At 42.0% G+C, this 17,562-nt stretch overlaps 1 protein-coding gene across 8 annotated transcripts in view; it reads right to left on the bottom strand.

Annotated features, from left to right (window-relative positions):
• Nucleotides 1-14,996, bottom strand: part of ndrg4 (NDRG family member 4) — a 44,326-nt gene extending 29,330 nt beyond the window's left edge. For 3 of the 8 annotated variants that reach the window (XM_076042930.1, XM_076042931.1, XM_076042935.1), the window contains exons 1-2: nt 14,915-14,996; nt 14,282-14,351 (exon numbers count right to left, since the gene is read on the bottom strand). In XM_076042930.1, the coding sequence (XP_075899045.1) occupies nt 14,282-14,351; nt 14,915-14,981 (137 nt within the window). In that variant the 5' untranslated portion in view covers nt 14,982-14,996. Of the gene's footprint in view, nt 1-4,330; nt 4,405-7,901; nt 8,036-14,281; nt 14,352-14,914 lie in introns of those variants that run through there. The other 5 variants (XM_076042933.1, XM_076042936.1, XM_076042934.1 and 2 more) reach the window with 3 other exon arrangements.
• Nucleotides 14,997-17,562: the final 2,566 nt, after the last annotated feature.

Raw genomic sequence — 17,562 nt, 5'->3', positions numbered from 1 at the left:
AAGATGAATGAATGAATGAATGAATGAATATACAACGTTAAGTTGAACGGCTAGCGTGTTGTTTGTAACTGGGGCCTCTTACTTTAAAGTGTACCCCACCAGCGATGACAAAGAGCTAGTATTGCTGCCGCTGTATGTTCTGTATGTTCTCGGCACACTGTAGTCATTTCATTGTCATTTTTGACGAACAATACTCGCATACTAATGAATCCAAAAATCCATATGTACTTTAAGACATTTCAAAACAGCATTTATAAAACATATATCAAACATTTTGCACACCTTTTAAGCAGACAAAGTAATAGTGGTGTGGCGGTAATGCAGCACTCACGGATCGTAAAATCTAAGTAACAAGCTCTTTCCGGTGTTTGCAATGAAAATGTCATAATTAGGAGCTGTGGTACATCTAGAGAAGTCCTCTGTGGGAAAGAAATTACCCAGAGCGGCGATATCAATGTTGGGGAAGAGGATTAAATATTAAATATTAGCTATCAGCTGCAGAATAAAATGCTCAAAGCTCTGATGTCTGCACAGTCACATGAAAGCTTGTGTGTCTTAAAATCATATCCCAGAAGGCCTTAGAGACAGTGAGAACAGCAGCCTAGTTTCTTATTGGAAGGAGCGCCGTCCCGGTAAATGACTAAGGCAAAACAAAGAAAAAGTGTACGCAGTCACGTTGTGGCGTCTTCACAGCTCTATTTCCGTCTGACCTTTCAGCGGCATCAGAGCCACGAGAGCGCAGCATCTCTGAAAGGTGTGACTTTCTGCTGAGATCATCAGCAGCGCAGGAACTGATGCTAGTTTGTAGCAATTAAGATTAGTGTCGAGGGCAGAGGACTGAGCCTTTTAAAAAATGCCCTTTTATTGAGACTTAAATTCAAAGTGATGGCAGGATAGTGAAGGACATGTTTTCCTTTCTGTTCAAAGAAGATTTAACTTGGCTGTGCGACCTGCCGAGGCTTTCTCCCACGGGGTTTCCGAGAGAACTGAACTAACAATGACAACCTTGAGAATATTCGTGGTGACAACTGACACCTGCATTCACAGACTGGAGAAGATCGAAAGGTACATGTGTGACGGCACATATTTGTCCTGACTTGGTTCACGCGATCCAACTAGCGATGGCAACTTGTACATACTTTATCACATACATGTTCAAAGTGTTTTTTTCAGGAAGTCTAAAGCCAAATGGTTCCACGTGACGATGATTCAGTGCAATTTAAACCAAAAGAATGAGAAACTTCATCAACAGGAGCATAAGCTGTAAAGCGATATCAGCTAACATTAGCATACCTGTCTATCAGCATTAGTAGATTTTCTGTCTGATAAGTGCCCATGTTAAGTATTTTATGTTGATGACTTTTTGTACCCTACACATCTAAACACGACAAGAAATACAACATATCTTGACTAATAGTGGCCACTGTACGTAAAAAATATTGTCCATCCATCCATCCATCCATCTATCCATTTTCTTTTATCCTCACCACTAATACTCCAGTCCTGGGGCCTATCCCAGAGCTTTTCGTGGAGCTTGATGAGCACACACCACATCTTATAGTGAGGTGTCTGAGACATTTTCATGAGATGAACAACCTCCTATGTCTCCTTTTAACACCTTTCAACAAGAAGCAGCAGCAGCAGCAGCGGCGGCAGCAGCAGAGACTTTTCTATGCACAGTCCAGATCCTTTTCAGCTGCTTGGATCCAACCCTGACCAATCCCACGGCTGTAACTGAGGGTCAATGTGAAAACAGATCAGTGAATAGGAAGCTTTTCCTCCTGTTATTTCCCCTCTTTCTTCACCTCAGTGACTCTCTACAACCCCCACGTTACCTCAAATCTCGCAGTAATCCTGTCCATCCTCCTATCAACAATCAATCCTCTGCTCATTTGTGAACAAAGCCCTGAGAGACAAAATAGCATTATCCCCTCTAGTATATTGCCAAAACAAAATCATGTCTGTTTCATGCTCTTTTATAAACTCTGGAAAAAATAGATACATCTGCCAACAAATTTCACCACAGACTTGTTCAGATCTTGAAGTTGAGCTGGTCACCAATGAGAAGGAGACATTTTTACTCAAAGTGTACAAACCAAAAAAGGGTTAAAAGTAGATTTTCACGGAGCTTGTCTTGGAAGCAGTAACTCAATAATCAAGTGAAAAATGCAGTGACTACCAGAGCAATGCAGTGCAGTCATAGACTTCATAAAGTGTGCAAGTACTGACCTGACCTTTTAAGCATGCTGTGTAATATATTGAGAGTGATACTGCGCTGAAACATAGCAGCAGGGGTTTGGCTACCCCGGGAGAAAAACTCAGATGCGATGGATCACTCTCATTTCTGAACATAGAAGGGAAGACCTTCAACAGCAGGGGCAGTTACAGGGTACCAGGAAAACCAGAGTCTTCAGTCAAGTGACAAAGGAGGTGCATTCATAGAAGGAAAACCTTTGCCGTGCATAAATGTGTTTGTTTGTTGGTGTTTACTTTTAATCATGCATCATTCGTATTCCACACATGTACTTCATGCAACAACAATTTTTTTTTATTTTTTTAACAGCAACAAAGGTCAGCCTAATTTTGATTAAGGGTTTTAAATTTTTAAACTGGACATTGATGGTCATCTTCTCAAGCTGTTGGCTCAGAGCTGTGGCCTGCTGGGGTGTTGAGTCATTCACCTGATCTCAACCTACGGTCAGAATACCGCTGCCAGAAAAGCCAGGTCTGTTTCACTACAATGTCAGCAGCGCTCGTGCACTGTGACGTATATCCATTTGGCGGAAGTTGAATGGCACAGTTGGACCAGCCATGCAGCCTCGGACCAAATGTCAACCCTTGTGGCTGTCTTTCTGCAGGCGGCTCGCGGCGCTTCAGGATGGGCGCCAGCAGGGCAGATGGGCAGACAGTGTGTGGTTTTGCACTGAATTGTGGGCAGTGAGGAGTGTTTGCAGTGATTCCTTCCTGAACCAAACAGGGGACCAGATGTCCAGAAGAGAAAAGCTCAGTGGAGTACATCAGGGGAAAGAATTACTTCCTGAGCACACTTCAAGTCATTTCCTGCAGACACACAAGGGTTTCGTTTTGTGTTTGGCTTATTTATTTATTTATTTTATCCCACAGAGTAGCGGCTAAAACAGACCAGCCAAAAACCAATATGAAATTTACTGAGATGATTTTTTTTTTTTTAAAGTATGCATTGCATCTTATTCTTTACTGCAGGCACTGCAGGTTCAAATGAAATGTATCTGTTTTAATCTCATAACACATATGTTAATAAATGCTTGCAGAGAGAGGAGGAACATGCAGTTCCTTTCTGACTGACAATCATACAGGACAACCAGCAACCAGGTTGGGTGACAGTAAAAGATAACACACAAGTCAGAGGGGGGACTTGATGATAAAAGGTACATTTATAATGAACATAATCTTTGTGTTGGCTTTTTAAAATTCTGATTGATTTTCACCATTCATTTGGCCAGTGCTCTAGACCACTATACTTGATTTTTTTTTTTTTTCTCAATCCCCATGTATCATGAAAATAAATTCCAGTTTAATGTGATTGGAGATTCTGTTACAGTCAATTTTGTGAAATGCACCAAAATATCTGTTTGGACCTTAATAAATATTCAGTTGAAAGTGTGAGGGAAAAAAATCTAAGTGAACAAATCAACATATACACAATAACAAACATAAAGAAAATTGCTTGGTTGAATTCCTTTTCTATTTGTTTGTCAACAGTAACTCAAGTTAGTGATGCCATGCTGGCACCAATGTAACAGGAGATGGTTACACAAAGTAAACATAAAATTGACCTGCATTTTTTTGAATTACCAGTATTTTCAATATTTTTTATAGTTATTTTCAATAAAACATTTTGAAGCACATCTTTAAACCAGAAAATCAAAGACAAAACAGACAGCTAATACTGAAGTCGTCTCCCTGTCTCATTATACCTCCTACGTAAAGGTTGCTACCAATTTCTGCCAAGAGAAGTTTAAGGTTCATCGTCTGCCTTTTCTCCCAGTCTCATTTCCAATACCTCGTTCGGTGTCTGTTGTAATTTAAAGACTATTTCTACAAAGATGTGTGTCAAACTACTCTTGCTGTGTCTTGCCTGTCTTGATGATTGATTTTCATTGAAGTTGCCATCTTTTGCTCCTCGCGGCAGAATGAAAATGGGAAACACTGGACTGACTGAGTGACAGAATGGAACGGATGGATGTAAATGCCTCAGACAAATCCAGACAGGCTAAATATAGGAGGGAACTGTGCCGCACATTATGGTATGTTATGCAGGTAGGCACACTGGCTTTACGATCCTACGTACATGGTCTGCAGGAGGCTCTGTGGAACCGTGCAGCCAGCCTTGGAAGGGAAGTTCCAAAACAATCCAGGTCCCATCTAGCAGCAGGTATAAAAATACAAGAGACAAGATCGACTGTACTGGTGTTGGTGCATTGCAGGTGCAAAGGCAGTAATACCATTTTCAGAAGTATAACTGGAGACTTCATGCAATTAAACTTTATCATTTTAAAAAGGATTTCCTGAAAGTCATAAAGACAATGAGAAGAACTGCAAAGATTAACAAGTGTTGGCCCGCAACTGTTGTTATCAACTCAGTTCCTGCAAGTTCCTGAAAATTCATTGCAGAGTCTATAAATATACAATAATTCCCCCTTATCAGAGTCTACTACTGGCCAAAAAAATGAATAAACAGAAACTTATAAATCTACATTAATAATACTTGTGCCCTATTCCCCAATGGACGCCAGCTCATTATTGGAAGGCTCAAAAACAACATCCAACAGAGAGGAATTGTATTGGCATGCAAAACACATCACAGCAGCAGCAACAACAACAAGTGTTTCTTTAGAGTGGGGGCCAACATTCACTGCTTGGCTGTAGAAACTGCTAGTGGAGGGAAAAGGAAGGCGGGGGAACGTGTGTGTGTGTGTGTGTGTGTGTGTGTGTGTGTGTGTGTGTGCATACAATTATATAAGTAGTAGGTTTACATTGTGAGGACATTGCGAACTGTAGGATCATGAACATCCACTCCTTTTTTCTTAATGATAATCAAAAGCATTTTTTGCCACGTAGACTTTTTAATGAGTGCAGCACAGAATTCTTTCAAGCATTCATTCATTAACAACTTGACCAACTGGACCTTTGAGAAAACTATCATTCTAAACAGCTGGTTTTGCCATCATGACAGTGACCACTGCTGACCGTCTAAAATCAATGTTAATCTGGCAAAGCTTTGAATTGGTTGTGTGAATACAATTCAGATATCGTGGAGTTTCAGCAGTCAAGTGAGGATACTTCTCTGTTGCCTAGTGAGTTTGAATAAAATCCAACAAAAGTGGTGTCACTAGAGATAAAAAGGATGACACGTTCCAAATCTTACAACAACGAAACAACTTCTTTCGACTGGTAATTAAAGTCTAAAATAATTAAAAAAGAATATGTGAGGTTCCACAAGGGTCTATTCTCTGACTGCTCAAATTTATATAAATGGTCATACAGACTGCTCCTAACCCAAAAATGAAATACAACAAAAGTTCATTTCCTGACTCCATTAATTGACAAGTTACATAACAAGCTCAGAAACTTGAAATTTCTAAGACTTAAATTTAAACAAGCAGTTGCCATCTGAAAAACATAACAAAGATTAGAGTGTTTTCTCTCTAGGAACAGCAAGAAAGTTTTTCATTTTCTCTATCAGACCATAGTATTTTTTTCATTCCTACCTTTACATGTTTTGACGGACGCCCTGCGACCAGCTCAAAAGTGTCACCTGATGGTCGGTAGTGTCTTATTAACTGTTGTTACACGTCTTTGTCTCTTCGATCATGTATCTATGCATCTTCATCAATTTATTTTTAAAGGCATATTCATGGCAGTCTTAAGTTTTATGGCCGTCTTGAGTTTTACAATAAATCCTAAATGTTAGGATACAGGAAGTAGTAGCAGTAGTTTATTTTTATTTTTTTTATTAATATTTTTTTTTAAGATAGATAGGTTTAAAATTTCCTGAAATGCCAATAGTAACATGCAGGGGAACTTGCTAATTTTTTTTGTTTCAGTTTTGCCGATGCTAGGATGATAGGGCGAGCTAAACATGAGTTTTCTGTCGGGTTTTTTTTGTCTTTTAAAGAACATACAATTCAATTTTCTCATACAAGTTTTAATCACAGTTGTATTGTTTTGAGAATCAAGGGTGCTCCATTGAGTGAAGACTGGGACTGCGAGTTGACGACTGGATGGTGAGTGGGAGGAGCTCAGTTAGAGAAAGGCCAGTGCAACTCGCATGAGTGGGAAGTGACAAAATCAATCGGAAAATCACAGATAGGAGGATGCAGCAGTGACCTCCAACTGGTTATGTGTGTGGCTCAAAAAAAACTAAGCCATTGCATCAGTAATGACTTTTGACTGGATGCAATGATTACATTAAATTAATTATCAGGGTAAAATGAATTCATGCAACACATTTGCTTGGCACTATAAAATAGTTTTATAAAAATGACTCCCTGTAATCAGAACTAACATCTTTTCTCCAAATGTACACAACCAGCAGAGACCAGAAACGAGGTTGTGCGGCACTCTTACTTTATGTCGCTCTGTCAGAACACAGGCAAGGTACTACTGCTTTTGAAAATCTATTTATAAACCAGCGGCTGGGAATCAGATCTTCTCCCAAAGGAAAGACAGTCTCGGCTTCAACGGTGCTTTCATGTAAATAATAAAAAAATAAAGAAAAAAAAGCAGCACTGTAGTAACAAAAGAAAAAAAAAACCTGTGTTATTGTCAGTACAGAATGTGATGAACACTCCCTACATGAAAACCAGCCAGGCAGTGGAGCTCTCGTCCCTTTAAGGCATTATTGTACGAGCAACAGCCCAAAAAACGAGACACTGAGAGGCCGTCACAATTACAGCATTTTTTGGGGGCGGGGGAATCGTTCAGCAATTTTGATGTTTTGAAAATATCCACCTGGTGCCCAGGGCTATTGAAATTCGGACTTCTGTCAGTAAGCGCTGAACAGTTCATGACAAGAGCAAAACATCGAAGACAAATCGACCGGATCAAAATAAGACCCCGAGCTCATTAATTTTCCCATCATGCTTATAGACTTCACAGCCTCATTCATAGCGTCTGCCAACAGGGCTCAGCCAGTCCAGGAAGTCAAAGAGCGGCGTGGACCAAAAATTCAATCAGCCGCTGTGACTTCCGACCTACGGGAGACTCATCATTCATCCGCCTCCGTGCGCTGCGAACCAAATATTGGGCTCTTAAGCACACTCTGCCGCCTCCTCGCCCGCAGCTAGACGCCACTCTTAGATGAGGTGGCGTGCGAACCAGCGGGGGGCTTGTCCACGGAGACAGTGAGTTCAACAACTTTGAAATTTCGGCAGGGGCGAAACATTTGGGGTCGACGTTTTCCAGGGAAGACAACGGATTGGCTGTTCAAAGTTCGCGCTGAGAGCCTCGTTATTCAGTGAATCCAACCTGTCGACGCGGTGTTCACGCCCGTCTGCGAGGCGCCGGAGGCAGGCGAGCGAGCGGAGAGGGAGCGAAGTGTAAAAACACAAAGCCTCAGCAGCGGCAGTCACACACACCATGCCAAAAAAACAAAAAACACCCTGTCCTCATTTCAACATCCTCCCCCCCTCTCCTTCTCACGTCCTCCTGCTGAGAGCTGCTAAAGCATCCGATGTCTTGTGTCTCACTTTCGTAGATCCGTCACAAAGCCTCACAAAGAGTCTTTGACTTCAGTTCAGAAAGGCGACTGTTTTCTTAGGAAAAAGAAACCTAGTAAACAAAACACACATGCACACACACACACACACACACACACACATCATGCTCTGGAAGGAGGGGAAAAAAAAAATCGACTCTACCTGTTGTGCAGTTCCGAGCTTCTTCGCTTGACACAGCCTGCCTTGGTTTTTATTGTTTCGATCGTCTGTCCCCGCGCCTCGTGTGCGCGCGTCCCTTTTTTGGGGCTGCTAAAGACTGGAGGAGCGCACGGTGCTGAGCGTTTGCGTGTCAGTGGGCGCACTAGACGGTATGAGGGAGAGAGTGAGAGGTGCAGAGTCGCCTTTGCCAGCTCCCTCCCCTCAGCGACGATAAACAGAGAGCACGAGGCTCCACCAGTGATGCAGCAACACTGAAGACCACGGCCACGACAAGCGTGGGGAGAAGGGAGGTGACCGGGAGGAAGAGGGATAAATCGGAGGAGAAAGGGTGGAACCTGGCTGATGTACAGATGAGGGTTTTGGGATTTTGTTGGGGGTTTTTTTGCACCCTGTGTTTTCACCGCGACGTCGAAAGCTGAATGCTGCAGCTCTTGCAAGGGAACGAAACCGCAAGAGCTGCGGTTTCGTTCCCTTTTTCTCTTTTTGAAGAGAAAAACGTCTATAGCATCACATGACCCAGTAATCAGCTCCAAGACACATGCATGCAGAACGACGCAACAGCCTGCAGGCAACCCGTTCCCTCGTTCGAGCCGCCATTGAGGTGATTGACCATGTTTGGGCAACTGGGACACGAAGTGACAGCGCAAGCGTCCACGTGGCTCTGCCAGATCGTTCGCTCAGTCAATCAGTCGAGCTAAATCTAGCAAACAACGAATCATTTTGTAAGCTTTATTTACACTCGCGTGACACTGAGTTTTCCCTCATTTGCAGTGTTGAAAGGTTAAATAACAAGTAATAAAAAAATGTATATAATACCAGATATCCTCTGTCTTCTGAAAGGGCAATGTTCCAAACCCGCCTTGCATCAGTAGAGGTCATGGACAAGGTATGACAATTGGTCATAGCCCTGCCATGGTATGGCTAAACCTGATTATGTTGAGGATAAAAAGCGAGGCTCCTGGACTTGCTACTTCCTGGTGTCGGTAGTAATCACAGCGAACATGTTTTATTTCGCACAAGGTTGAAACACCCGTGAACGTTTTTGCATCGTTGGAGTGACCCAGGACGGCAAGAGAAGAAGAGCAGGGTGAAGGGTCTTGGCACAGAGTCGCGTAAACGGTCAGACAGAGAGCAGAAGGTGAACATTAAAATGTCAACAGAAAATCTGTTATACCTCAAATGTATGCCTGTTGCTTGGGTAAGCACAAAACACTGTGCGGGGACTGTGCTTTGTGACGCACATTACAGGAGGGGAAATGCGCCGGGGAAATTTTTCAGACGACTGAAACGACTCAACGCTAAATAAGGATTCTGGGTCAAAGAAATGACTTGAGGACTAATTTGTATTTGCTGTGTTTCTTTAATATTCATCCCACATTTGATAGTCTTTAAACCCATATTTGACCCCCTTAACATGCAATAAAACTCACCACAGTGTAACTTGTAGCAGCATTGGATGCTAGGATGGCAGACACAAGCTTTGACACAAAAAAAAACAGTGTCATTTAAAATAAAAATGTAATCTTTTTCAAAATAAAATAAAAATAACTCCTTCAAATTAATGTCCTTATTTTATAAAAAAGACAAGGGCCCAGCCCCACTGTTATGGGGTGTTTTTATTTTTAAATGGTCTTTCTGTCACTGCTTCTCCTGCACTTTTGGAGCCTAATCTACTTGCCTTTGGTTGAAGGCTGGGTTTTACCTTGGACAAGTAAGCAGTTTATCACGGCCACGCAGAGACAAACCATCATAGGCATGGAAAGAGAATTTGGAGTTGCCAATTAATGTGCATGTGTTTGTCTGTCGTTCAAACGCATGCACATTCTGTCGTTGTGTCCTTGGGCAAGACACGTAACCCTAAATTGCCCCCAGTGGGGTTGGCAGCACCTTGCATGGCAGGAGCCACCCATTGGTGTACGAGTGTGTGACTGAATGGGTGAACGGGAGGCCATTGTAAAGCGCTTTGGGGTACCGTGAAGGTGCTGGAAAGCACGATACAAGTGCAGTCCATTTACCATTTACATGTTAAGCAGCAACTCGAACATTTAACAGTGACATAGTTGTTTTTTTTAAGATTGTAACAAACACAACTATTAACGCATGATATCCACGTGCAGGGATTTTGATTTGTACATATATGTATATTTAAAATGACTAACTATATGTCTGTAGCAATTTGCACCTGTCTTACAAGTACCCACCCACCCCTCCATTCATGCCGTCATCCTCATCTCCTGCGTGCGTCTTTTTTCCTATGACCTACTTAGCAGGCGGCAGTCCGGCTGACGGGACGGCGTTTTTTAACTGGTGAAGCTTCTGCCAAAATCCCTCTCTGCCATCCGCCTCGTCGAGATCATCCTGCACTCAACAGTCACCACCATCTGATCTTATGTTGATGAATATTTATTTACACTAATGCGTGTGTTTAGTCATCGTTCCATCTGATCAATGTTCCCTATAATATGGACCATTACATGTAATTAGATGTAAAATTGTTTACGCCATGCCTGTGGCGCATTACATAACACGGAAGTCTAGTTTTCACCGTCTGCATTGAAATTTCCTCTCCAGCAAACAAGGATTTCTGTTTTCCCCTCAACTCGAGCCTCTACTGTCAGTTGTCACCAGGCCCTGATAAGCCATTACAATGATGATAATGGAGTCGCAGTCTGTAATTACAAACAAACTACAATAATCTTCTCCCCCCGAGAGTGGTGGTTAATTTAAAATCAATCTTGCAAACAAAGAGAAACCATGTTGAACAACTTCGGCAACTCTCAACAGAGAAGACGGTGATGTCAGTCCTGAATGTGTAAGGCGTCTGCAGCAGCTGCAGCTGCATCACTGACTGAATGGGCTGAGTCTACAATCAGTTTTTTTTGTGTGTGTTTTTTTTTTTTTTTTTAATAAAATGTAGTTATTAATGCAAATAGCTAATCAGTGCACTCAGGAACATAAGAAATGGTGAAGAAAACTTGCTTGAGTCTGAGCATCAGAATGTGGAATCATGGGGATTCAAGTGGCTTTGAACGTGGCCCGATTGTTGGTTCCAGGAAAGATAGTTTGAGTATTTCACAAACTGCTGATCTACTGGGATTTTCAGATTGGTACGATGATCTCCCGGGCCGGAGACCTTAGAAAGGCAACAGTGACTCAAATAACCACCGGTGACGACCAAGGACTGCGGAATAGCATCTATAAATGGACTGGATGAGAGTGTGAAAAATTCTTGGGGGATTCTTTGGTACTAAAAACAGAAAAACAAAAGCTCACAGTACTCAAATCATTCAAGCGGACACCAATGTGATTTAGCTAGCTAAAGGTTTTTGCAGGGAGGCAAAAATTCAAAGAATAATAAGATATGGTTTGTGAATTTGTGGCTCTAGCTGACAAGCTTTTTTGAATTTGTCATGGGTGAAAAATATGATTTTTTTTTACATGTTACTCAAAGCTGGAGCTTAGGACAATGCTTTTACTTATTCATTCTGCTTTTATTTGGTTGTCTCTTATGTAATATTTTGGTGCTTGCATTGTTTGTGTTCATGTTAGGGGAACATATTTTCTTTATATTGGCTGAAGAATCTCAAGGATCAATTTTGTAATTCGTGAATGCCTGCTTTCTTTCAAACTTGGTGCCAAAGAATCTGCAACAAAACTGGGCAATGTCATCGAGACTGAACTGAAGCAACAACTTTCAGCAGAGGCTCACCCTGCAGTGTCACTGCAGACTTGACAGCCGCAAACCCAATCTCTGCAATCTGTCCAAGTGTCCATCGCAATTGTTATGTATCCTGCAGCAGTGTCTCTCCACAGAGACTTTCATCAATTACAGTGACTGCCATACAACACAATGTCAGCTGAGTTGTTGAACTTTAAGACGGGGTGAAAAAGCATTGATGGAAGAAAGTTGAAGAAGATGCAATTCTTTATATTTTTCCCTGTGAAAAAGGTAAGCCTGAAGGAGAACAGAGACAATACGTGAAGTCTGCATGTTCTCCTTGCGCCTGCGTGGTTTCTCTCCAGGTACTCTGGCTTCTTCCCGCAGTGCAGAAACATGCCTGTTACGACTGTGAATTGTGAGGAGGTGCGAGTGTGAAAGGTACACAATTTCACACTGGTAGCTGAGACATTTTGCTTTTTCACACCGTATTGACAATCCCTTTTCCTCCAGTAAATAGGAACCCCTAATAATGTTGATATGTTAGCAGCTTAGCCAGCCCCCCCCAGTGGACTCAAGACACTAACTTTCTGACAAAATGATTATAAATAGCTCTCGGCGCTAAATGGAAACCCACATTAGACTAACGAGCGCAGGACAGATGAACCATAATCGGCACATCGAAAGAGGGTTTTAATGTCAGCGAGTGCCAGACTTAAAGCAAAACCCCCCTGGCACGTCTGTCCCCTATATCCGTTCCCATTGATCCAGTCTGAAACTCAGTAGCCCAGGGTGGGCCTGGTGCCAACACACAGACGGACCCCTGGGATAACTGAGCTGCCGTTATTGCTGTTATGACTCATCTGCCTGTTATGCTGCAAATTGGCCCCAGCGGATTTCTCTAAATGTGTGTCCCATCGTGGTAAGCAGAGATGAAATATAAAAGAACTAAAATATAATGGAGAGGGAAGGCAAGTGAACAAGATGGCTGCAGTATAGCCCAGTGCAGAAGAGTGGATTTATTTCATACTAATAATATTTCATTCTGAATGTAAGGCAGCATGCACGGTTGTCCTGGTTCATGTAAAATGAATCATTCAAAATCAGTTTCATTTCTGTGTTTTGTAATTGAACAACAAGCTTGACATGGCAGTCTATTCAGTTAGTCAGTCAGTCATTCAGTCAATAAATTAGGCCTCACCTTTTCCTTTCCTTTGAACAGTTTCCTTCTCTTACACCAACCGACTTTATGTCCTCTTTCATGACATCCATTAAGCTCCTCTTTGCCCTTCCTCTACACCTCCTTCCTGCCAGTTCCGACCTCAGCATCCTTCTACCCATCCATTCACTCTCCTTCCTCTCGATATGTCCAAAGGATCTCAGTCTGGCCTTCCCCCTCTGGCTTTATCTCCAAAACATCTAACATTCCCACACACACACACACACACACACACAAGTATTGTTTTTTGCAGCGGCTAACCTTCTCTCCTCTCCTTTCCGGGGCTCTAGATGTCTAACCTCGTCTGTCAGCCTGTCCGTCACCACAGCGAGGGAGAAGGCGGCTCAGAGCTGAGCGCTGAAGCAGTTCAACCTCCACCTTGAACTCCTCTGTCACACCAGCAGCACATCTCACCAGTGTCTTACAGCTCTTGTGCAAGTAAATTATGTTTGTTACACCATTAGACAGTTTTGTTTTTCACTTTTTAATTGATGCTGGCAAACAGAGGCTACACTTTGGATTTTATGCAGGTGGACTTTTCCTCATCTCAAAAAGGAAAACAATAAGATGCACAAAATAAGTGACAATCCCAAAAGCGATATATTTGAGAGTCTCAGCAAACAGCTTTCAATCTCTAAAGTTGTTCCACTTTGCACAACGACAATAAACATAACTTATTAAAAAAAAAGCATCCCACACACCTGGTGTGCCAGATGTGTGCAAGGCTAGGGGGATTCACAGGTTTCTGATGGCTGTGGCACATACATGAAGCAGATGGCAATTCACTTGCAGTGCGTCACCAATGCTGATCGTTGAGCTTTGTGTTTGTGCACTTCGTCGGCCTGTTGCATCCTCACTTAGTCTCTCTCTTAAGCCCTGACCCAACCTACACAAACGAGTGGATTTGCATTTATTGACATATGCCAGATTCTTCAGATTGAAGAGTCTGACTGTCAGACACACCATAAAAATTAAGAGTTACATCAAAGTATCAATCACTTTGAAATGTCACATGAAAATGCACCTGAAGCCTGCTGTATAATTTCGAGGAACAGGCTCAATGATTTGAATCCCAATGAAGTGAATTTGATGACTTAGCATAAACCGGAATTGAATTAACCTTTGGCAAACTCTGATGTGGCACTTGAACTCACTCCAGGCTGCCGGGGGTGACCCTGCAGTCAACAACTGTTAGAGGGCTGCCACATTGTCCTTGACAGAGTTCACAGTGTAATACTTGAACACATATTAGCCATTTTATTAGGTACACCTTGCGAGTACCAGGTACTAATAAAGTGGTTGGTGAGTGGATACAGTATAAAAGTAGTAGCCATGGTCAGTATTTTTTTATTATTATTATCTTAGCAAAAAACTTGCATCTTTAAAAAAACAAACAAAAAAAAACTGTAGCTGTATTGTCATAATATAACAAGGTGACACAGTAAAGCCCATTTTCAAACAAAAGGTTGTTTGACAAGTACTTACTTTAATTTGCCATTAGAGGCCAGGAATTCCAGCCACACCTGAATGCAGATGCTCTTCAAACCTGGAATGGCTGTATAAAGAAAAAGAAATGTGAAACAATTGTACTTAATGGATAAAGTCAAGGTCAAACACAACTCTAAAAAAAAAATTATTTTGATAATCTTGAGATAAAAGAATGTGCCTTTGGTTCTGTGGCTGTTTTTCTATTTGTTGTTGTTCTTTTTTTTTTAATGAAAGGACTGTTGTTTATTTTATGTGCAGTTAAGGCCACTTCCTAATCTCAAAGCAACATATAAAACCGTACACTAACTGATTTGCCAGCTGCAAGGTGGAAAAGAGCTCCCCCCTGCACTGTCTAAATCACTATTGCATAGTCAGACACATATATCACTGCTTACTAAATAGCTGCCTATTTTTCTCCTGCCGGCTGCCTGCCACCTGCTAGAGATAATGAAGCGAGCTCCTCCCTCCGCCTCCTCCCAGGCTTGACAACATGGCATTATTTGAGCTGTTGCTCTTGTGCCAGTGTTGGGTGGTGGTCGGGGGGGTGGGCGGGGGCTCTTGGTGAGGGGGTGACAGTACTCATTTGGAGGGCATAGCGGGGGCGTTGCTTCAGATATGGCTAATCCTCACACTTCATCACCAACATGTGCTTGGCTGCAGCTCCATTGCTCTCCCTCTCTCTTCTCTTCCCTGACATTCGGCCTCTCTCCTGCTGTCGCTGCTTTTATTGCTGACTCCTCTCCACCAGGAAATGAAATTAGGAACATATACTGAGGGCGAGTTCTGGCCCCCACTTTTGACAACAACAAAAAAAAATGGTGGCATTTTCAAAGTGTTTGTATGGTTTGTTAGAGCTGAGTTCTTTCAATCGATTAAAATGCAGAAAAACAATGTCATGCACAAAAAGGTTGCTTCTATAGAAACTGTATGTACAACGAGTCCCACGTAATCAGCGCAACTACGTTGGTGACGTCTGGATGACAATGAATTGTAGGCGAAAACTTAAATGCCAATTCCAAGTGTATGAAAACTTTACTTTTCACATCACTCAAGGTTGTTTCAAGAGGGTCGTAAGCATCTTTCACACACGAAAAAAAAGTGATTTCCATCCTTTATTGTGGCCGTAGGCACTTGACATGTCTGTGTCGAGTCAAGCGGGACGATTATGTGGCGAATTCTAAATTCTAGCTAAAATGAAAGATTAAAACAAAAGCTCTGCCTCTCTGATTCGCTGCAGATCCAAGGCACTGTGCTAAAAGTGATCCCAGAGGGTTATGTAACTTGCAACAGTAGCACCAGAGAACCAGTGAAATGACTTCACAGCACAGTGCTCATCCCCAGGAGACCACTGCTGCGACATCGCATTGGTGTTTGCACTGCGAATACAATGTCCTGTTCGCCATGTTGAACAACAAGCATTCTTTTCTGAGAGTTGGAAAGAAAGCAGACCGGATTGACCTGCGTGCCAGTTCATTGGCAAAAACTCTTTAGATGAGCAACTGTAAAGCAGTCTCTCTATAAATAATTTCAGTCCAGTCGGTGAGATTAGCTGCTTTACAATGCAGACAATGCTGCAACAAATAGCACAACATTATATGACTTATGTTCATGCGGGTTCCAGTTGAGAGAAGATGAAAAGTGTCGAGTGCAAAAAGAGAATAAATAAATACAACACCAGAAGCTTCCATGATGACAGTGTGACCGAGTAAGGGAAAAGAGCGAGCCATGGAGCAATTTCAGCATTTGTGTACACAAATGTTTTCCAAAATACCAAATGTCAGAGACCGTTAGAGTAGACAGAAGCCAGGGGCTGCATTAGTGTCAGCTTCCATGGACGCTTGCCCCTAGAATGCCCTTTGTTTCAGCTAAACCTCTAGCCGCAGACCTCCGCCAGCCAGAGCAAATGACAGAACTGTCTGCAAAGACACGATCAGAAACAGCGACACAACTGTCACTGTTTCTGATCGTGTCTTTGCATATTCTTCCATTCTGACTTGAAAATAACCACAGTGTTTACAAGTTGGGGAAAAAAAATATTCTGTGTCTGTGTCTGTGTCTGTGCTCCAGGTGGGATTTTTTATCTTTTAATCTTACCAGGTGGTCAGCAAAGAGGATTGATATATAAATATCTGGAGCTCAGGTGATGTTATTATCTTTGCAGTTAGTTTGTATGATCATAAATAGAAATTTGGATAACAACATTTGCTTGTTGTTAACTGAAAAAGAAAAGATTTGAAAAGAGGTTTTAAGGCAGAAAATTAGACCTGGCTAAAAACAAACAAACAAACAAACAAAACGACTCATGGTATTACAGTGAAGACATTTTCGATCTGTAAAATGCATATTGTAGTTATAACACTGGTTGATGAGGCCAAGTTGGCTTGTGAGATATCATGTCTGGGAAGTGATGAGACAAAATAAAAAATATGAACTGATTTGTTAGGGGTTCAAAGAACGGTCAGAAAAGCAAGTGGCAACATTTTTGGATTATTATGGAGATAGTGTTCACTGGGCTTTTAACTCTTTTGATCTGAGGCGTGAAGCATTAACATGCAAATTAGGTTTTTGTCGAGGAATAATCGATTTAAAAGAATGTCGGCTTTAAATTTGGGTCAGATGTGCATTTGTGTGGGGCCACTCTCTCCATGACAGGACAACAAAGATCAATAGTTAGATCCCAGAGGCTCCATCGATATTCATCATGAATGACCCCTCTCCCGTCACTCATCTGACCCACATTGACCTGTCAACAGGCACAGGACCAGTCTGCAGTCGCATGGTGTCTAATGTTAACGCATTTTCCACATACTAGGGAAGTAACATCCTGCCGGCCGCTGTCCATACCAATTTGAAGAGGTTTCTCTGGTCAGCTGTCTTTGTTTCTTCCGATAAGCTGCACATGTCATGGTGGAGTAGTTGAGAGAGGGAAGCAAAGTAACTGGTAGGCCTTCAAAGGAAAGGAGAAAACACACTGAGTTTAGTGCAGATGAGGAAAAATAATCGTTTTGTCCTTGTCCACAGAAGAGCAGATGGCTACAGTTTCAAAAAAAAAAAAATGAAAGCAAGTGAATGAAGTGATAATAATTCTTCTGACTTATTCACTTGTGTTAGTTTTTAAATCTCACGTTGCAGTTATGTTTTCATTCATGCACTCAGCCTTTTAAAAAATACACACATCATGATTTGAAAAGTTCTACGTTTCATTTTACACACATGCATAGTTGGGAACATACCGACTACTACACGCTATTGCTGCCACCAACACCACCACAAGTCCT

The sequence above is a fragment of the Nelusetta ayraudi genome, unplaced genomic scaffold (assembly GCF_046127955.1).
Source record: "Nelusetta ayraudi isolate G7.1 ecotype Tasmania unplaced genomic scaffold, CSIRO-AGI_Nayr_v1 ptg000071l, whole genome shotgun sequence".
Taxonomy (NCBI): Eukaryota; Metazoa; Chordata; class Actinopteri; order Tetraodontiformes; family Monacanthidae; genus Nelusetta; species Nelusetta ayraudi.
The sequence above is the reverse complement of the archived record's forward strand: the minus strand, read 5'-3'. Positions and strand labels throughout refer to the sequence as shown.